This window comes from Anopheles nili, chromosome 3 (assembly GCF_943737925.1).
Source record: "Anopheles nili chromosome 3, idAnoNiliSN_F5_01, whole genome shotgun sequence".
In the NCBI taxonomy this organism is placed as follows: Eukaryota; Metazoa; Arthropoda; class Insecta; order Diptera; family Culicidae; genus Anopheles; species Anopheles nili.
This window is the reverse complement of record NC_071292.1, coordinates 48171687-48193181: the sequence shown is the minus strand read 5'-3', so window position 1 is coordinate 48193181 and position 21495 is coordinate 48171687. Positions and strand designations below refer to the sequence as shown.

Genomic DNA, 21495 nt, shown 5'->3' with positions numbered 1-21495 from the left:
ATGGGAATCACTACCATCCCTGCAAGGAAAGTAAAATGTAATAATTTATAATGTTATAGCCCGGAAGAAGTAAAACGAGTAGAGTTTATGTTACGCTTTGGACCACTTTCGGGTTAAAAGGCACTAAAGTTAGTACGGTAGTACGAAATGCATGAAAAAAGTGATACGATACATGCGCATACCACCCCGGCACAGTGGCATGTAAAGAAAAAACGGAATCTTTAAATATTATGCATGATAAAAGAGTGGAAATTTACGCCATAGAAACAATTTAGACAGATGCGGAGGCAAAGAAAAGATCGAAACATTATTTACTAATTACCATCCCGGTAGCTTTTCGGGAATTGTACGTTCGAAATGTAAACTCCGAAGATCCGAACGAAAAAAAATACAGAGTTTAATACATGTTTAGAGATAGATATTCCCTACAGAAGTGTGTTTTCTTTTTTTCTCTCGGCGAAAGAAAAATGTTTATTGTACGTTGTTTTACATTGGTGATATTAAGCTCGTTGCTTTTTGCTTTGTTTGTCCTCGACAACGTCTGCTGCTGGCAGTAAGTCCGTTTTCAGCACACTTGCGGGTAGTACTTTTTTATCCTCAACGGGTGGTTTGTACGGTGGTAGTGTTTTCTGCTCCGCCATATGTTTCTTCAATTCCGGAAGCGTATCGTTGTTAACGTGGGTCCGGATTGTTTTAAAATACTCCATGTAGTGGTGCAAATTATGACTAGAAAAGATCAGGATTATAACACGTTACTCTTATAAAATTTCTCCTTAGTTTTGATTTCTGAACATACATCATTAGCAAAATGGGACCAAGCATTTCGCGCGTATTGTGCAGGTGATGTACGTACGCTCTGGAATGTTTCTTGCACGTGTAACACGAGCATCCGGGTAATATTGGACTAAAGTCGTCAGCCCACCTTGTATCGGTGGTGTCCAGCTCGGTCACATGTTCCCCTGGCGATGCAACGTCAAATGAAAATACTAATGCCCGGTGTTGTTGGGCGGACTTAACGTACACGTAACTGGTGTCGAAAATGTCCACTCCGGCCGCAATCATCTCTAGGACGAGCTTCGGATCGAACGCACCGAGGCAGAAACGGACTTTTTCTGCTGGTAGCCTGCTGCAGACATCTGTCACAATCGGCAACGTGGCCGTTCCGTCCATGTGTTCCACATTCACGCCATGCGTGTACAGGCCATCTATTAGATACCCCACAAAAGATGCATCGAGGCTCTGCAGGAAATTGACTGATCGCTCGCGTAACTTTTCGTTGAACCCACCAACGATCGGCCCAATGAGGCAGGATGTCCGTAAAGCGTCCGAATTGCGATGTCGTTCGAGACACTGCTCCACAAACTTTTCCGTGCGGTCGAGGGACTTTTGTTCGCGTTTTTTCGAACTTGCCGCGTCCGTATCCCCATCATACAGAGGAACGTACGCGTCGGGCCGAAAGGTTTCCACCACCGTCATGTAGTCTTGGGCAGTTAAGTTTCGTCGCCCGTAGCGCGTGTACACAGGAATACTTTCCTTCTCTGGTATGCCCGCGATGGGCGATTCGCTTGGATCCCGCAAGAAGAGCAACGAGGCGCAGCTGTTTTGAGCGGTGAATTCCGAAAAAGACAGCTGGCTCGCTTTGATTGCTTCCTGCATTTGAAGTGTGTTTGAAATGCTGACTTGAAGGAAACCAGACTCCTGGGAAAGAAGCTGCATCACTTCTTTGCTTAGATGAGGTACACATCCTCCCTATAGCGAGGGTAGAAAACACCGGTAAACACTCTTTCAGAAGGCCGAAAAAGGAGTTAGCTTACCTTTGTGTGTAAAATTAACGCCGGTGTTTGGAGGCCTACGTTGGGTAGTCTTTGCAGGCCACCCAGCATTCCCAGCCGGCCAGAACATTTAGTAACGGTGCTTAGCGTAAACTTCATCGTAAACAACGTGCTATCGATGTTGTTTTTCTCCCGACTGTTGTGTCTGTGTTGACGATGACATCAGGGATACTCAACCTTAGCATGTTAAGACGGTTTTAGGCACATTTGAACTTATGTGAAATTTTTCGTTTAAAACTGTATTTAATCAAAATAAAACGCACTATACTAAAAATTAATTTTGTACGATATTAGAATAATTGAATAAAAAATCATGTAGTTTCAAAATAATTTTTGAAACCAGGCCAGGTTCATCAACAAACCTTTACCGTTTATTAAACAAATGCACGTTTTCTTCAAAATCGTTTTGCCAGGCATTAATCATAAATGCAACGGATAGATAAAACCTTTTGCTTGATTTCATAAAATATTCCTTCCCCATATGCTCAGTCCGTTACATCATCGTTGAAACTTCGGATTTTTTTTAGCCCGTTCCATTTCGGCATTTTTTTTCTCGCGGAAAACCGGGCTTATAAAAACAGCACGAACACGATTTTGACATACATAAGCTATACCGTTTTAGACAATCTTATTTATTTCTTTATTGCATAAAGATATTGCATCTTGACACAAATCAAACCTCAACAGACTGACCAAGTGATTGCTAAGCGTACAGCACAAAGAAAGTGGACGAAGGCTTTTAAAAATCATAGGTTGCGAACGTGTAAGTAAATTTAATAACTAATTTGAAAATACAAGATTACAGAAATAAAAAGTAAAATAATAGCTACAAAGCAAGCAGTTAAATAATTTAACACTGGCACCGCCAGCAGCAGAGGGTTGGTTATTCGTATATTTTGATAAGTTTCAACACATTTCTACATGCTTGATTCAAACTAACAGAGTATAATAATTATCATTCAAATATTGCAGTGTTTGCAACGCTTCATAGGACTGTGCACAGGTGATTTCTTTTAATTTAGTATTCATTCTTAGTCTTTTTAAACGGTTCTTCTCTTGAATGGAATGGATTCTTACCACAAACATTCACCAATTGGACAATAGAAGCACATGCGGCTCAAGTGTGTGATTGTGGGTGCAATTTTCGTTATTACTCAAATTGCTAAGCAATGTTTTGGAAAGAAAATGATTAAATAATTTAACACAAACGCCTAGCACATGATTCAACTTTGGATTGTGTAACGTCCGTTCCTGCTTTCGAAACATGTTTCTCATATACTGTAACATCGCGCACTTGTCGCTTTCAACGGTGTAACAGAATAATGAGAATAATGATTGCTAATATTGCAGCAGCTATCAATGCAAGGATGAACTTCTTCTTGCGCGCTTTGTTCTGCAAGAAAATGAAATACATTACCACATCAGCTAATAAAGATGCTGGCCAGGGGTTTCAACAAACTTACCTGATAATGACTTGCTTGTTTAAGCTGTTGCACGCCTTCTGACACAAAAACGCTTGTCTGCTCTACCGAAGCCTCGATCGAATCCACCTGATGGCTCTGTTCGTACACTAGAGCACCAAGCTTCTTGTATATTTCATTCACACTAACAATATTTTCCTGCAATCCAAAGAAGCCATCAAGATCCCTCATTCTAGTGATCGGTAAGTCAAGTGTCAAGTCAATTTTACCTCCAGTTCCCGAATAGTTTGTTCTTGATCCTCGAGTGCCTGCAGATCAATTTCCTCTTGTAGCTGTTGCTGTGTTTGACCGCGGGAACCTGTAATGAAGTTGTCTTCAAACATTGAGCTACCGCTGTTTGCCGTGTTGTTGTAGCTCGAGCCCATGCTCGAATGGTGAGAGCTGGGAGGTTTGTGAAGCGCCAGTCCGGCACCACTTGCTTGTCTCGCTTGTCGGACGGCATTTTTCTCCAGATCGACCGTTTTACGCTGCACGGCCTGGAAAGCGTTGAGGGCAGCTGAAAATTCGTCCACCAGCCGGTCGCGTTGAATCTTCAAATGTCGTTCTTTGCAGTTGACGAGATCTTTCAATTGATTTGTCGTGTCAGATATCAGCTGTTGTGTGTACGAACGAATTTGATGGCTTTTGACGGATGAATGGAAGAAAATAATAATTTTTAATTAGGTATTAAGGAAATCTACTATTTGGTAAAAAGCAAAATATTAAAATTATAAAAAAGCAAATTGCTTCTATCAAAACCTCATGAAATTCAAGCCAAGACAATGTTTAGTAAAATAATGTTTGCTAACAGAGATAAGATAAGATTTAGCACCATCTCTTTCGGTTAGCTCACTTACAGCTGTTGTTTTAGCTCTGGAGAATCTTGCGCCGTTCCAAATTGATTAACCATACGCTGCATCGAGGATACTGGAAAAACGTAAAATATAATATACATTGCACTTTTTTCAATACCTTTCCATGTTGCTTACCATTCTGAAGAATCTTTTGGATACTGGCCACAATAATTTGGGCCGTTTTTTGAAAGTCTGCTTCATTGGTAACGTTTGATTCGCCCGTGGCATTGTCGAATGACGCGTAACTCATCTAATTGAAAAACAGAACGTTATGTGGTTAAAGAATATCTCATTCTGATGTAACTGCTGTCGTAGAACACCAGTCTATATAATTCGTCTTCTCGTTCATTCCATGGAAATTATCGACAAGTTCGCAGGAAATAAAGAACGATAATTCGATTATACCGTTGAGAGCGTCATCACTGTGATTCACTCTCCGCAAGTCCAACAACGTAACTTACCTTTGTTCTTGCAGGGATGTTGTTATATCCGGTGACGATTCAAATACGCCTACTTCCTTCCAAATAGGGAAAAACTATGTTTAACTGGTAACACGATTAGATGGTTTGCTATCGTCTCTTTCCTTGGTCACAATTACGAACGAGTGCTTATAAAATGTTTTGATTGCAAGTTTACAACGGTAACCCTAGCGCGATAAGGTGCTGCTGGATTTTATGCTACTGATGACGCGCACCTAGTCACCACCATCGCCTGTTCTTTATCGAGTGAAAGAGTTCTGTAACATCCAAGCCTAAACCAGCACGTTTGCCAAGGCTTTCCTCGTAGAAAATTATCTCTTGGGACACTACTACTACAAATATTCACTGCCACCATAAATCGGACGTTTCGTTCTACAATACGCACTAATTTCTTACTATTTTTAAGAAAAAACACAGTAGCCTAAAACAAAAACAAATCAGAAAATTATATACAAGGTTTGTCTACACTTTTTACGGGGATCAAGGGAATACACAAAGTAAATGAACCTTTATGTCGTCACAACTTCGTTTTCAGCAACCAGTTTAGAACCTGTTAGCAAATATCTGTTTTTTTCGCAGTGGATTTTAAACATTAGCTAAACTAGGCTTTTGCAATATGTTTTTCTTTTTCATACACATTCCAATCTACATTCTGCCAATGCATCCATTTTGACAGTTGCATTCGTCAGCAGGACATGTTTAAAAAGTATCGTGCAGGAGTATGTTGCATATTTCTTTATGTAGTAATAATTGTTGATAATAATATAAAGTTAAAAAATTAGCATGTTCTTCCATTTTTATTTCAATTCCTTTCTTTTAATTTCAAAACGTTTGTTTCACAATGGCAAAAGATTTTGAATAGTATTTGAGTAACATGTTAGCTTTTTGATCATCATTTTTACTCATTTGTAAAATCATATTCAAACATTGTACAAGTCTTTATCGATGTTTATGCCATATAATGCAATTCGAACAATTCGTTAACTTTTGCTATTGAATTACAATTTATAGATTTGAGTCTGCAAAGTGGATCCATCGTAGATAAACGTATTATCAAATGGTCGATATTGCTTTGTCACCAACTTAATGAGCTCATGAGCAATGCAACCACCCAAAAACGCAGAAACACTATGTATCTCTGCTCCTCCGTACCGACAAATTTCATACGCCAAGTCATCACTCAGCGGCGTGCCGATACCCCATTCGCTAAGCATTTTGGCAGCAAGACTCTTCATGCCTCCCGTATCCGATTCTGCTTCACTTTCGCCGGGCAGACATCCATAGTCCGCCTGGAACTGATCTAACGCTCGTAGTACGATGTAGTGACCCATCAGCGAGTTCGGTGTTTCCAATACGCTGGAAATGTTCATCTCTCGGTGGTAGCCTTTATCAAATTCGTCGGTGAGTTTAGTGCCCTGCACTACCGTGATGTTGGCCGCTTCGCGGCAAAATAGTCGCACGTCTTTCTCGGTGATGAGATCATTGGGTTTGTTCAGCTCTTTAAGCAACTGACGGGCACGGCGAAACACAATTTCCGCGTCGTGTGCCGCTTGGTTACGGTAAACGTTCTGCAGATTGATGTACGAATTTGTGTCGGCAGTCATGTCGGGTAAAACGCCAGGCAGCGGTAGCAATCCATTGCCTTCATTCTCCACAAAATCTTTTAAAGCACGTGCCATTATCCAGAAAGCGTTGCTCTAAAGCAAACATGAAATAAAACGAACTTTGGTATAGTATCACAGCTTGTGTAAAAAAAGACTCTTACCTCCGTGTTTACGTTTACACATCGATGATCTTGTAACATCTCCCGTACGGCAGTAGATGGTGTTCCTCCACCAAAGCTGGAATTTACCGCTTTGATTGCCTCTTCAAAATTTTCCTGCTCGCCTTCCATCTTAGAACGAATCATTTCCCTCAAATCCGACTTTTCACGATAGTTCGAAGGGTATCGGCCATCGTGTGCGGCCACCCATTCCTGCAGTATTTTATATAGCACTACCAGCCACGGTACCTTATTTGTAATTTCAGTCTCGTCCATATGCTTTTTCAATCCCTCAAACGGATGTTCCAACCGCAGGTCGGTGGGTTTATTGTCTGGATGCGTTTCGATGATACAATGCTCGCGCAACTGTAGACGAGCCACACCGTAAAACCCTACCGAACGTGCGACTATTAGGGGAATGTTTTGATCCCACAGCACATTAGAGAGACGCAAAATTGTTCGTTGGCTAATACAAGTCGCAATGACGACATCAAAACTGCGAAAGAAATCAGGTTGCCCGTCGATTAAGGGTTCCACATGCTCGTCCAGGTAATCACCGTTAACATCAGGGTTTAATTCCTGTAACAACTGCATGCAGCGCTTGGCTCGCGATTGACCGATCGACTCGAGATCCAGGAAGAAATTGCACCCGACATCTTCCTCCGTTATGGTCCTGTGATCAACTATGGTGAAACCGCCAATGCCGGGCAGCACGATGCCCTTCAGAATCTCCGTACCAAGGGCTGTCGCGTTTATTAGGCAAACGTGAGCGTTTTCGAGCACCGTTTGCCCGTGTTCACCCCAAAGCCTGCAAAAAATGGTAAAATGCCCTGTGATAGATGATTTCCTGCAACATTGTAGCTGCCGCTAACGAACCTGATTTGTCTGTCGTATTTGCGGCTTTTGTCAGACATTTCGGGAGATTTTGGAGCAGGCGACGACATTGTGCAGAAAAGTATGTATGAATGATTTTGAAACGATTCACCAGCGTAAGCAGCGCAGCAAACAGGACTCGTTCCGTAGAGAATCCACGAATCCGGTATTTGTATTGCTAATAAAAATTATTTGTCAAAATAGTTTTTACTTGACATTGATGGATAAAAAACAACAGATCTCGTGAAAAAGCTATGTGTATTCTTTACAACACAACAAGCTTTACAGCAACCCTGTATTTGATGCAAGTGCTTTAAATTTATGTTAAAGTAGCTAGGAAATATGGTATAGCATATGGTATATTTAAAATAAAAGTATCAAAGTAGTTTTCTCTTTAGAATAAAGCATTCTGAAAACGCAATTTAAATTTAGCAACCGTGTTATTAATGGACGAAGCTGTTTAGATTAATAAGATGACAGATCGAATCAGTTGTGCAAATGAATACATTTTTCACAGGTGGTTTAGGAAAACACTGCGCAGCCAAATTCTGAAAAGGGGTTGGTGCACTTTTTCCTAAAAAATTGAACGAAAAAGTACAGATTTTCACGCTACTGCGTAGCGTTCTCTCTTTGGAACATCGATCGTAAGGTGCATTGCTTTTTGTGAATGGTACGTTCGTGCGAGTTTTGCATTCATCACCACTCCGCACGTAAATACCAAAATTCATCCTCGTTTGCACGTAAATACCCCTTTCTCCCTGGGATACCCTGCGCATAAAGTCCGTTCTTCGACAGTCGCAAACAAATGGTAGAGTGTTGTGATTATTGTGCAATGTGGATTCGCATTCGAACGGCTGGCTCTTACTTGTCGCTAGTTGAGTGCTGAGTAATACTAAAGTATTTGTTGAAGATATAGCCTCATAATTCTTCTGCTGCGCGCCTAAATAAAGTAGCCCGTGCAAGTGATTGCCTTTTTTGTTGAGAGCTATTTTCTGTTCATCACATCCACAAGGGTGCAGCGTGTCATTTCCACCTGTCGATAAAGAAACAAGAAAAACCCTATTGTGTGCGAGTGAGCTCGTGTGTGCTGCGTAGAGTTTGTGTGCATCGCGCGAATAGCGGTCGTGGTTTGCGGCTTCGTAGTGTGATTGCGTGTTGCATGTTGACAGCACACCATGTCGTACCGAATTTTGCGCAAGCTGCAAGGCAATGAGCTGGAGATTAAGGAGCAAATCGATGAGGTGTCCGACGGTGGTGATGCTGATTACGACACCAACAGCACTAGCAGCCAGAACCGCAACAACAAGAAGCAGCTCAACATTAATCGATACGATCTGGTACGGTTTGGGCAGTAGAGGACGATGAAAGGGCTCTTCGGGATTGAATTCTCGACTGAGCCTACGATACATGTACATGATTTAATTGATTTGATATTTTCTATTTTCATCGAAATTCCGTAACGCATCCTTAATATGCGATTGCTATTCCCTGTTCCTTGCTCCGATTGCATTGCATTTGTTCTCTCGCAGCTGAACCAACAACAGTCGTTGTCTGAGAGCGAAGTCAAGGAGGACGATAACGACGAAACGGAAAAAGATGCAGCGGACGGTTCCGTGAGTGTGCATCTGGCTGAGGCAAAAAAGCGCAAGAAGAAAAAGAAGAAAAAGACGGGCAAATACATCTCGAGTTCGGCGCGCCGGAGCAGCGAGGATAACGCCGATATTGAGGATGACTTCACGCGCACGGTGAAGGAGGTGGACAAGCTGTTTGGCAACTTTCCGCGTGTTTCTGAGCATCACCACGTGCGTCCGGGGTCGACCGAGGGTGCCCTTGCTCGCGCTGAAGGCAAGGTAGCTGTGGGTTTGACCGCTAAATCCTTGCTGAATGTGCAGCATAAAAATCTCAATCCGCAATACGAAATGAAGCGCATGTTTGGCAGCAAGGTCGTCGGCGATCAACAGTAAGTATATTTGTATTCGTTGGGTGCATCAGCATAATCGTTACGCTGGCAGCACTGGTGTGGTGTTGGAAAGCCGGTGCAACAGGCGGTTGTTATTTGTTTGAAACCTTTTTTTTGCTATGATGTGCCGCATACATGATTAGAGCTTTTGTTGGCAATAGTTTTACGGTGCACAGATTTTGAGAATAATTATTGTGGCGTTGGACAACACCACAGCAGACGTTTTGGTGGAATCGAAAAGTAAACACGTTCGTCTATTAGAGGTTTATCTTGAAAAATGTCCGTTATCGATCAATGTTTTATTGTGATTTATATTGTAATTGTTACACGTGCTTACACTTTCAAATATCAATTTGTATGTTTTTCTTTTTTAAAGAAATAAACGGCGTAATGTGCGTGGCGCATCGCGGATGCTTAAGTCCACCTACTTGGTGAACCCGAAAGATAGTTGGCCGCCCGTTGGAAAGTCGGGCATTTACATGAATCTGGTGCAAGCACCTGAACCAGGATCCTCGACGTCCACTGCCGGCCCGAAGGCAGTTTTTGACAAAAATGTCATTTATTTCGCGTTTGAACACAGCCCTTCGTATCGCCAGGTGCAGCAAAAGTTTCTCGACGCCGTCGAGAGTATGGACTCGGAAAACATTATCCGCATCATCAAACAGCATCCGTACCACGTTGACTCGCTGATTCAGTTGAGCGAACTGTGCAAAATGTCCGAGGATCACGCAATGGCTTCGGAGCTGATCGAGCACGCGCTGCTGGCTCTCGAATCGTCCTTTCACACCATGTTTAGCCTGACGCAGGGCAACTGTCGATTGGACTACCGCAGACAGGAAAACCGTGCCCTTTTCATTTCGCTGTTTAAGCACTCTCAACACCTGGAATCAAGGGCTTGCTCCCGGACTGCGCTGGAGGTGGCCAAACTGATACTGTCGTTCGACCCGGTTAACGATCCGCTTGCCATGATTCTGATTGTCGATTATTACGCAATCCGGGCCAAACAGTACGAATGGCTCGTCACGCTGTTTGAAGAGTGGGACGCTACAAACAATTTGTCCCAGTTGCCAAACATGGCGTACTCATACGCTATGGCTCTCTTTCACCTGAACCGCACGGATGCCGCTGATAAGGCTCTTCAGTATGCGCTGCTAATGTTTCCCGGTGTTCTGCGCCCGCTGATGGATGAACTCTCGATACAAGCCGATAGCCGGGTCGCGGGACATAATTATTTTGGACCTAGCGCGTACAATAAGGCATTGGTGGCACTTCAACAGCTGATGTCGCTGTACGTGTGCCGCTCAAAGCTAGTGTGGCGCGATACAGAGTTGCTACCGTGGTTGGAGCGTAACGTTAATACGGTGTTGGATCGGGTGGATGCCAAAGAGGACGTTGTCGCAGAGTATGCCACCAAGAGGAGTCAAAGGTTCGTTGGCTTTGGCGTTCATTAAAGCATTTTACGTGTATGTTTGCCAGCAAACTGCAAATCGAGTAATTTTTCATCACCACAGGTATGCTAATCCACCTCGACAAGTATTACGTCATATCGTGCTGTCAGATTTCAAGGAAAAGGTACCGCTGGCCCAGTTTATCAAACAGGAAACGGAACCAGTGCTAATGTGCGATCCACTGCCCCCGCTGGATTCCATTAATATCTATTCCAGGTGAGTGCAAACTAGATGGTGTAGAAACTATATTATTAAATTGTCATTCTGATTAATCGCCTTTTGTTGCAGGCCTACGATGACATCTACCGGACAACGCTTATCGAACGATCCGTTGCATCTATTTTTCCAATCATTATTTCCAAGCTTCAGCGCTCAGCCACAACCTGGTGCACCAGCCCAGGCGCAACAGGCGAATGTTGGCATTAACCAAGTGCAAGATGGACAACAAGCTGGACCAGCTGCTGTTGGTGGCGGTGGTGGTGGTGGTGTAGCCGGGGCCGAACGAGACCTCATGAGCCTGCATGCTTACAGCAGCACGCTTAACACGATCGTGGAAGCTATGCGAGAATTTCTGTCCGGTATCCGTGCGCTTGAGCGGCCAAACGATGCCGACGTGGATGAGGCCGAAAGCACTGAGGAAGATGAGCCAAACGATTATCTGACGTAAGCGTGCAGTGAGGAGAAGTGTTGCAAAACAAAAAGACTATATCGCCGCGTCATCTAAGCGGAATAATGAAATTTCCAACCAGGCTGGGTCCTTTGTGAGTGTAAAAAAGCGCACTGGTTAATGGCTGGTTCAAATATAAATCATTTAAAAAAGAAAAAAAATATATACATATATAAATATGCGCTGTGGAATGGCAACGGCCGATAAAGTTAGTCATTAGCGAATAGTTTCATTATTGCTGCCACTTTTAGTTCAGTGTGCTGTTGCAGGTCAGCATTACTTTGTTGAACAAAAAAAAAACAGGAAGCTTAAAGCCACTTGGTAGGATAGGTTTGTTTGGCGTGTGAAATCAGATTTATCACTTCAAACAATGTGCTTTTGATGTCTTTCTATCGCGGTTTATCAATATTGTGAATGCTTGTGATTTGTCTTTTCTATTCTACCATTGAATCTGTAACTGCATCCAGTCTTGACATATCTATCGTATTCAGGCTATTGCGAACTAACATTTTTTTTCCTATTTCCAATCAAGCTCTAATTCAATTCCGCATTTTCATTGTTGGTTTTAAAGCAGTTGACATACAAACTCAATAGTAAGTAGAGGCGGGACCTGGCCGTTGGGTCAATAAGAATAACGAACATTGTACGCATACTTTAGGCATTTTTTCTTTGTTGTTGTTTGAATTGATTGAATCAAGTTTAAAAATAGCTTATAGGCTCAAAGGAAAATGATCCATGCTGTAGTATTTATTTCGTATTTCCTTGCTCTTTTGGTGGTTGGATTTTAGTTTCATATTAAAATAGTACATTTTCCATTGGCACACATTTGTTGACATTTATTTTTTCAAAGCTCTTTGAAAGTTACGGCAGGACAGCGATGTTTTATTATACAATTTATTTGATTTAGAAATCATATGTACGTTAAAACAAACTATAAAATTGTACGGTATGGTGATACGACACCTCGAAAAGAAAATTCTTGTATGTCAGTGATGCTTGCTTTCAGATTACGTTGGACGATTTGCAATCAAAAGCTTAACAGGTTGCATAAAAAACAATGTGTGTTACAATTTTTTGCCTCGGAAAAATGGGTTTCTGGGAGAAAGGAAATCGCTGTTGAATTGTTATACTTGAAAAATCGCTTTGCATCGTCATGTTCTGTATATTATAACGCCAAGGAGTTTATAAACCTATGTTTAGTATGCATGAAAAATGGAAACAGAACATGAAAATAAACTTTTAAAATATACCATTTTCTTCCGTAAAAAATAATTGTGTACAACTATTTCGTCACTACATTATTTGCCTGTGCAAAATGTATTCAAATATACCCGTTTATAAAACGAAGCTCTAAAAACAATGAATGGCATTTGTAAAAGCTTAGCAACAGTGCATAAATTAACGTGTACGATAATAGATCCGTGAGTTTGTTGTACTTATGATAAAAGAAAATTTAAATACACGTAATGAAGTGGCTTTGCAGCAAAATAAATTAAAAGGAAAGGATAGTATTTATAATGGTTGAAGCGTAACGCAGCGAAGTGAACAAAATAGATTGTCATTTGCATTTTTCCTAAAATAATTTCTACGCATCAATAACATAGCAAGATATATGGAAAAACGTAATGGAACTGGAAAGCTCTGCAGAACAAATTCAGAGCAAAGGTAACAAGAGTATGAACATAGACTCGCAAAATTAGTTAAATATTGCGACGTACACATAGGTACAATGCGCTTAGGAGATGATAACAAACGATAGCAAAAACGAAAAGAATTCTAACACTAATTCAACATCGTAATGCAGGGGCAAAAATACTATCGACCACGTTGGCGGAATAACAGTGAAAATGTTTTAGAATCGATAGGGCATTCAATACGATTTAGGCTATTTCAATAAAACACATTTAAAATCAAACACTAGAGCCAAATATGTGGAGTACCGACAAGAGTGTGCCGAAGAGTGTGGTTGAGAATGATTGCAAAATTATGTGTTTCATGCGTAGAATTATGCAACTACACGAAGGAATGGATTCGAGATGCAGGCAATATTACGAAACGGAATTAAAAAAAAATATACACACAAACATTCATTCACGTATAGCGGCTGTTGTAGCTGAAAGTATTCAGCCGAATTTAAGCGTATTATAAATGTCATATACAATGACTACTACCCCCCAGGGAATACGCACCTTCTCTCTTACATTAGAGAATTAATAAAACGCATACCTACTTTTCTGCAAACTATGATAAACAGGTGGTATTTCTACAAAACGACTATATTTCTGTTGAGTCAAACTACTAGAAAAAATATTTGGTAAGTATATAGTTCAAAAACGGTAACTACAAACGATTACTTTGAACGATAAACCGCGATGGGGCATCTCACCTCGTCATGTATGCAAGTATTCAATTATGCAGAAAAATGTCACAATAAATTGTATTTTGCGTACTATAATGTAGTTTCCGTAATGATCTCATCCCAACCGTCATTAATCCCAAAGGGATGCCTGTAAAAACAGAATGGAGGAAAAAATTGAAAGAAAAAAATGGAAAAATCCCGGTGAGATAATCTGTGGACATAATTACATATTCATGGAGGCGAAAGTTTCACAAATTGGAGACGGAGCCACATTATCATTCCATAAATGCCGTACGTGCCATCGCCATTGATTGAATGCCCCGAAGGCTCGATGCCTGCCATCATCGCCTGCTATCCTCATCATCATCACCATCATCTGTATCATTGCCATCACCATCGCGAGCACCGTCATCATGATTAAACAAACATTCCATTAATTTTCACTCTCCGCCGATACAGCGCCCCTTCCGCGGGTCGAGACCGTATCTCATTAGCTCCCGGGTCGTGGTTTATGGCGCCAGGATACGGTGGCTGGAGCAGGTTCGCGCGTTCAACTGTTTGCCAAACGCTCACCGTTCTAAAGTGAGCAAGTGTTTTACACGGGCCACCGAACGGGCTGTCGATGCAAACGGTTTCATAATATCATAATAAGCCAATGGGACCGAAAGCGGGTGTGAAAAATGGAACGGTAGAGTTGCTGGAGGTGAATTTGTTTGTCAGTAATGATGGCACTTAATTTTAAGCACCGGCGGCATGTGAGAAGGCGAAAATTGAGTGTGGAAGCGTAAACGTACTAACATTTAAAACGTGGAACGATTGTTACCGCCAATGTTCGCTATGGTTTTTTAGTTATGCAAGGAATGAAAAAATATTGGGGAAAAGAAAGAGGACGAAAAATGTGAATGGACCAAAGGACTGAAAAATATGTACAATTTGCAAGAATAATGTGGAACCAAAGGAAGAAAACGAAGGAACAAAAATATTCGAAAACTTTTTCAGTATTTAAAATAATACTAACATAAAACAGTAGGAATAAAGTTGTTTGAAACACATTCAAACTAGTCAATGTACTCGAAAACAATAATACATACGAAGAAAAATACCAAAATAACCATCTTTGTCATAACCAGGACTGGAGCGAATTCCCACAAAGGGTTTGGAAAATTCAAATGAGGAAATTATCTCATAGTCCTTTTTAAACATCTCCCTCTCTCGCCCACTCTTTTTCCGTTTGTTTACTGTTAGTATCTCTATCACACTCTTATAGGGCGGTAGCGTTTGTATCTGTGAGCAGTGAAAACTATCCTAGATGGCCTTGACATTATGTTAACGAGAGCTCAAAGGTTATCGTGCGGGAAGGAGATATCGTAGCGTTTAAAATGCATTCAAAAACTAGCATCTAATGCATATGGTCCACGATGCTGTTATATGATGTCACAGAATTGCTTCATTTTCTAGTATCTTAATCGCTTATAACGACGTTAGTAATGTCTTGAGGTATGCAATAATAAATAATAACGTGTCCTAGAACATTCTCAAATTGAACTATTTGAAGGCATGTATACCATGTATACATTATTGCCTTTTATACATATATTATGGAGTAAATCGAGGTGATCAATAAAATTACTAAATTGAGTTGAATTTACTGAGTTGGCAATTGTTTATTTTCTTTTCCTTAATATCCAATACCTTTTCAATCTCTTGAAAGTTATAAGTTTAATCTAGTGTATGTTTTTTTTTTAAATTTTTTTCAAATAGATCTTCTATCCAACAAATATGCTAAAAAATAACCAATGTGAGCAAAATAAACCAGTAAGGCTGTTCTGGTTTGCACAATGCTGTCTCCAACTTCAAACGAAGGCGCTAATGAACGTATCAAACCATCCAATTGTCTTTATTCGATTGAAAATATGAAAAAGAAAAGAAACAACAGCGAAAAAGGCATTTGTTTGTTCTCTCGTTTTTCGCCGCCTCTTCTCGAGTCCAAACGCGCGCTCAAATCGAGCGAATCGAGCGCAAACTGCCGAAGCGAATGCTGTCATAAAAATCATCAAATATCGACGAACGCCCACGGGCTGGCCACGGTTCGGTTTCATGCCGGAAAATGGACCACCATTTCCCTTCTGAAAACGCGTCTGCAAGACGCTGGTTAGCGCAGCGACTCATTCCAGTTGGCCTTCGTATGAAATCGCTCGAATCGTAAGCCGAATTCCCAGCTCACTAACCGGTCAAGCGGCCTCCAAGGGCAACTGGAAGTATGAGAAGCACGTAGAGGCGTGGTTGGGGGAAGGCGTAAAAAGGGCCGAAATTGGTTTTATTTGATCAATTTAAATTTGAAATTAATTTCAACTTACTTCGCGCGCTCGCTCGGAAAAGTGCCGCCCAAATACGGATCCTTGTCTCCCTCCCCTTCGCAAAGGACCTTCCGGGGGTTGTTCTCATACCGGAGATTAGATTTTTTTGCCCCACTCGCCACCCTCTCGCCACTTTCCCGCTAATTCACACCCTTGCTTGGGACTGTGCGTCTGCGTGTGTATGTTTCGGGTGCGTTTTTTACGCATTTAATTTGGCGGCGATCCTATCATCCCTTTCTCCGCAATGGATCAGTCGGAAGCCAGTGATAGTCAGGGATCGAGCCGCAACGCCGGGAGCTGGATAAATAGAATAGCAAAATTGTATCAAAGTGAGCAAAGTAATACGAATCAAAGCACGCCGCGGGCACAAGACTGGAATTATTTTCGCGATCAAACCCCGTGGCGGCAGGCAGACGAATGTGAAGAAAATATGATGGGGCGAAAACAAAAAGAAAGCGAAAAGAAGAACTCACCCCCAAGGCGAGAGACCCACCGTTCGCGAGCGTGCCTTTTGCGCGGGAAAACTGCTCGCGGCTGCTTGAGTCCGCGTGCCGGACGTGGCTTGAATTCAATTAATTTTCTATTTTAAGCAGCTAAGGGCGGCCGTGGGGTGGCACACGATGGAAAGGTGGTAACAGGGAAGAGATAAAAAGGTGGGAGTGGGCGGGCTGTTTGCGTTTATCGTTATGAGGTACGCATCATTCTCATCAACCGGCTCGGCTTGCCGCGACGCCGAACATCTACCGTGTATTATAATAGGTAGGAGGGATCTTTTTTTTTTCTCACTCACTCTCGTTCTCCCGTTCTTCTTTATGCCCTCGCCCAGTCGGGAACAAGATGTCGAGGTGAAAATCGACATGATGCCGGTGTAGCGTTTGTCAAAAAGCCGGCAAGCTCGAGTTCACCCCCGGGAGGGATAAGGGACATCTCGTTGATTTGACGAGCGCGCGAGCTGGGTCACATCGGTGTCATGGCGTTATGTTGCCTTTATTTATTGCGCTCTAAAGACGTGCTGGTAAGAATGTAAATTAGTATTAACGAGCTACGGGCGGTTAATTGATCACGAGCCGCCAGGAGGGACCCGATTTCTATTGGATTTGGTAAGCGCAGTAGCACACCGGCTGTGGCAGAGATTATTATTTTGCTTTATCAAGTGCCAAGAACATATGTGGTGTGTCGCATGAATGGAAGATTTTTAGCGTATTCTAATAGGCTGCAACTCTACTCTAGCTCATGCAATTTGTATCCTTTGCAGTTGCTTTTGTCTGTTCTATGTAAATATTGAGCTTATAAAACGCCTTAAATCTTGAAGAAAAATTCTTGCATGAATGAATTATTCAAGTTACATAGTCCTTATTTGAAAAAGGCTTTATAAAAGTGGCAATTAAAGTTTGTACACACGTGGAAATACAGTACATAAAGTTACTTATCTATGAGATATACTATTTACACTGAAACAGCGTTATTGAAGGTGTTATTGTTACCTTTCATTATTACAAAAGAGTTTTCAACTGTAACATGAGATCAAAAATCTTGTATTATAGTAAATCAGGGAATTAACATCAGATTAATTCGAATTTTGATGGAACCGTTTGCAACTATTAACTAAGGTATCAGCTTACTAGACCAAGCGAATACTCCTCAATCGGCTCCCTTGAAAAGAGAAAACTAGCAAAAAATCAACCACTTGAACCAGCGTCTCCTCACCAGCTCTTTCCTGCCGCACTTCGACCGCCCCGACGTGATGACAACCGATGAGAGGACATCCAACAATCCATCAATTAAATACTGACAGCCGAACGAAAACAACACAGCCGTTGCTCGTTGCTCACCGTGAGGCGATAGTTCAGCCGTTCTCGTTCACCGGCTCACACGCAACTCACGCCACTCTCACGTTCTCACTGAGCACAGCAGTGCGTAGCTGAGCAGACACTCTCACTTCGTTCTCATCCAGAGGTCAGTCACCGCTCACTATGAAAAGCGCCAAACTCATGAAATATCCCGTTCGGTGCGATGTGCGTTTTCCCAGAGTGCGTGTACGCTCACGGCGTTTTTCTCTCTTTCTCTTACTCTCTCTCTCTGTCTCTCGGTCCATGAACGGGCGGGTCACCAGCACGGGCAGTATTATGCGGGAGCATTTCGGCATGCGTGTGGGTTGGTGTGTGAGGGTGAGCGAGAACGCGCGTGCAGCGAGCGAGAGAAAATTGGAAGGAAAATTTCCTCGACACTCGGGATCATGCGGTCGGTACGCTGGTGCCAGACAGCGAGTAACCTTCCGCCGTTGCGGTACCGTCGGGTCGTCTGCCAGCGAGGTTTGCTCGAGCATACACTTTTTTCCGAACCCCTCCCAGCCCCTCCCTATTTATCACCACCCTTTCCATCCCTCACCAACTGGTGATCGAGTGCCGTGGAAAGTTTGGCAGGATTTTTTTTCCACCCCACGAGGCACCATTCGAGAAAGGCGCAACCACACTGCGGAGTATTTTAGTGTCGCGTGGGACACACCATTCATTGTGACCGATGTGATGTGGTTGAGTGAAACGAAACTAACGAGGAAGGAAAAAGTGAACGCCTGTTGTGTGTGTGTATGTGTGTGTGTCTCCTTCCCTTCTCTCCACCATCTCCACAAGTGCTACAAAACCACCGCGGAACGACCACAAGAAAAGCAGCGGGCAGTTGGGTTGGGCTCGGTAAAGTTTTTGTGGTCGAACCATCCCACGGCGCGCATCTGTCCGTTGGTTTGGTCGGATCGACCGAACTAACCGTGGCCGTGCCTGTTTGACAGTTGTGTGATAAAGTGATAAAATCGCTCCCCCACTCCGTGCGGGATTCGACCGTTGGAACAACCTGTACAACGTTACGAACCGTGCATGTGCGTTTCGGTGAATCGAAGCAAACAGTGAAAAAGGGTGAGGCACCAACCGAAACGCACGCATGAAACAACCCCAAGAAGGGCATTCTATTCCCGCGACGACGCATGTACTGGTGCGATCGTGCATGTCTGTGAGAAACGCTGTGTGTGCCCACGTGCCCATGTCTGTGTGTGTGTGTCGATAATTCGAATCTCTTATCTCGCGTTCAAGGTGTGCCTGGATCACCCGACCTGTGTGTCTGCTGCAACTGGCTTTCTCCATCATGACGACCGACGACGACGGTTGAGCACAGGTGTCCTTTTTGGGTCGCTTAAAGACGAAAAGATCGTGTTCGAGTATCACTTACAGCGCTCTCAAACGTCTCTACCGAATGAAAGCAAACAACTCGACGCATTGTCCATTTTAAGCACTGCAAGGACATTCCCGCAGTACGCTTAGGCTGGTAATCCTTGCAGTGGGAAGGAAAACGGTTTTTCAGTTCGATCTCTTTCCACCATTTGCGCCCACCGTACGCGGCGTTTTCGCAATCACGCGTGATAAAGCAGCAGGGGTTTCGGTTTCTTCGCTCCGAATCACATCTCCAGGACGAGTAGCATGAAAAAAAAACCTACTCCCTCGAGGGGCTCTCGGCCGAGGTTCGGTTTTTTGGGAAATGCCAAAGGTGAATGCCATTCGCGCCATCGCCACCCGGAGTGAGTGTGTGCGAGCAGAATAACAAGGCCTAATAAATTATTCCTTCCCGTTTGTTCCACCCAGCACGTCCTGGACTCTCGAGTTCGGCACGGTGGTAGAACGTGAACGTGGTTTTGTTTTTTATTTGCTTTGCAACGGTCCGACCGAACCGCACCGTCCGGATGGAGGCGCCTGGTGCCCCGTGGGAAACAGGTGCGCCGCCTTTTTTCTCTGCGAGTGGGATGGTTTATTGACGCACCGGAGGACACATTATTGGATTGTGTCCGTCCGTTACGCTTGCTCGCCGATGAATGGCCGTTGTAATTACAATTATTCGCGAAATAACGAAGCACGAAGTGGAGGAATAAAACACGCCTAAAGCATTTTGTGTGCCAATATTTGTTTGGCCGCTGGCACTTTCTTACCTGGCGCATGACGCCCTTCACGGTTCTAGTGCTGGTGAGAAGCAATGAGCCTCCGAACGGTACCAACAGCACTTCAACTAATCGTATTCAGGGTGGAAAAATCCATCAAAAAGCAGTTGATTTACCGCTGATTTATCTTTTTCACGGAAAAGAGAGCGAACGAAAGGCGTGAGAGTGAGCGTGAGAAAGAGAGAGATTGACTTTCGTCGAGTTGAACGGTTTTGGTGGATTCTCTCCGCGCGTGCCCGCTCTGCTCTACCGGCTCTACCGGTGCCGGTGGTTGTTAGCGTGAGTGATGAAACGAGCCTTTGCTCGAGCTTCTTCAGCGCCTCGGTCAGCCCTTCGGTCGTCTGATGCCAATGAAGCACACGAGATGCGAGCGGAACCATCCCTTTAGTGCTCATGTGCGCCCGTTTTCATTAGGAAGAGCGCCTCGGTGAGGCCTCTGGTGTGAGCGAGCTCCAGCCAGGACAGCTGATGCCTCGGGAGACAAACAGCAACTCGCGTGCACCCCAGTCGATAGGGTGGGGGTGAACAGCCCGGATTATTTACTGCCCTCGCCTGGTAGCCCCCAAAGTTCGGTTTGGCTCCGGTGCTCTGCGCTCGTCGGTTTGTACGGAATCGTACGGTCGGTTTGTTGTTCGGTTTGGTGGTGGTGTAATGAGAGTTGAATGAATTTTGCCATGCGCTCGGGCGTGCCACCCACCGGGTGGCTATACTCAGCCCACAGCCGGTAACGAAAGAGCAAAAGGTCAAATGCACAGTGTGAGGTTCGTGGGAGAAGACGCTCAAAAGAGAAGGGTGGAGAGGATGAGACAGCAAGAAAGAATGAGAGAGAGAAAAAGAGAGAGAGAGAGTGAGAGAGGGACGAGGCATGTTTGCTGGGGAGTATAATTGGATATGATAATGCGATGCAGAAACTACATCTTAGCAAAGTTTGCTTCGAGTTTCTGGCTATGATATTAATTAGATCACCCTTTGGAATTGGATAAAAATCGACCAACGATAGTTTCCGATAGCGGTGATAGTAACGATAGTTAGATGGAGGTCACTATTTGTAAAGGAATTGTTATGCCATGTATGATGGAGACGCCTTACGGCTTTATTGGCCAATCGAAATATAGGGATTTAGTTTGCAAATACAGATTTGTTGCTTGTTTCTTTTGTATTTTATCATATTATTTACAATACTTGAGGATGAGTTGAAGATTTGTAATAACGGACAGAAGAAAAAAGTATGAATGTAGTATGGCTATAGAAACATCAATACAATGGAGACGCCCAGTGTTTCATACGAGTTTGAGATTTTGAGATTGAACAATGAAAAAATTTTCTATTGTTTCAAAATTTACCACTGAAATTTACTAAAAATAAATAAATAAAACTATATAAAATCTTAGTTAGAAAAACATCAATATAATGGAGACGCCCAGTATTTTGCATGAGTTTGCAAATTTCTCGTATTTCATTTCGT

At 43.0% G+C, this 21495-nt stretch overlaps 4 protein-coding genes across 4 annotated transcripts; 1 reads left to right on the top strand and 3 right to left on the bottom strand.

The window, feature by feature from the left end:
* Window positions 1-500: 500 nt before the first annotated feature.
* On the bottom strand, window positions 501-1931 carry LOC128726442 (queuine tRNA-ribosyltransferase accessory subunit 2). The gene is made up of 3 exons (XM_053820255.1): window positions 1815-1931; window positions 797-1749; window positions 501-726 (listed from the first exon to the last, which is right to left on the bottom strand). Exons 1-3 carry the CDS (start codon window positions 1929-1931, stop codon window positions 501-503), a joined length of 1296 nt encoding a protein of 431 aa, XP_053676230.1.
* A 603-nt stretch (window positions 1932-2534) lies between these two features.
* On the bottom strand, window positions 2535-4396 carry LOC128724239 (syntaxin-7). Its single transcript, XM_053817992.1, has 5 exons — window positions 4282-4396; window positions 4150-4219; window positions 3523-3934; window positions 3296-3451; window positions 2535-3225 (listed from the first exon to the last, which is right to left on the bottom strand). The coding sequence occupies exons 1-5, from the start codon at window positions 4394-4396 to the stop codon at window positions 3136-3138; spliced, it is 843 nt and encodes a 280-aa protein (XP_053673967.1). The 3' UTR covers window positions 2535-3135.
* Window positions 4397-5412: 1016 nt separating this feature from the next.
* Window positions 5413-7342, bottom strand: LOC128725966 (nedd8-activating enzyme E1 regulatory subunit). Its single transcript, XM_053819738.1, has 3 exons — window positions 7264-7342; window positions 6391-7195; window positions 5413-6322 (listed from the first exon to the last, which is right to left on the bottom strand). The coding sequence occupies exons 1-3, from the start codon at window positions 7329-7331 to the stop codon at window positions 5624-5626; spliced, it is 1572 nt and encodes a 523-aa protein (XP_053675713.1). The 5' UTR covers window positions 7332-7342; the 3' UTR covers window positions 5413-5623.
* A 1020-nt stretch (window positions 7343-8362) lies between these two features.
* Window positions 8363-13758, top strand: LOC128727649 (transcription factor 25). The gene is made up of 5 exons (XM_053821580.1): window positions 8363-8597; window positions 8790-9220; window positions 9597-10646; window positions 10732-10884; window positions 10957-13758. Exons 1-5 carry the CDS (start codon window positions 8436-8438, stop codon window positions 11333-11335), a joined length of 2175 nt encoding a protein of 724 aa, XP_053677555.1. The 5' UTR covers window positions 8363-8435; the 3' UTR covers window positions 11336-13758.
* Window positions 13759-21495: the final 7737 nt, after the last annotated feature.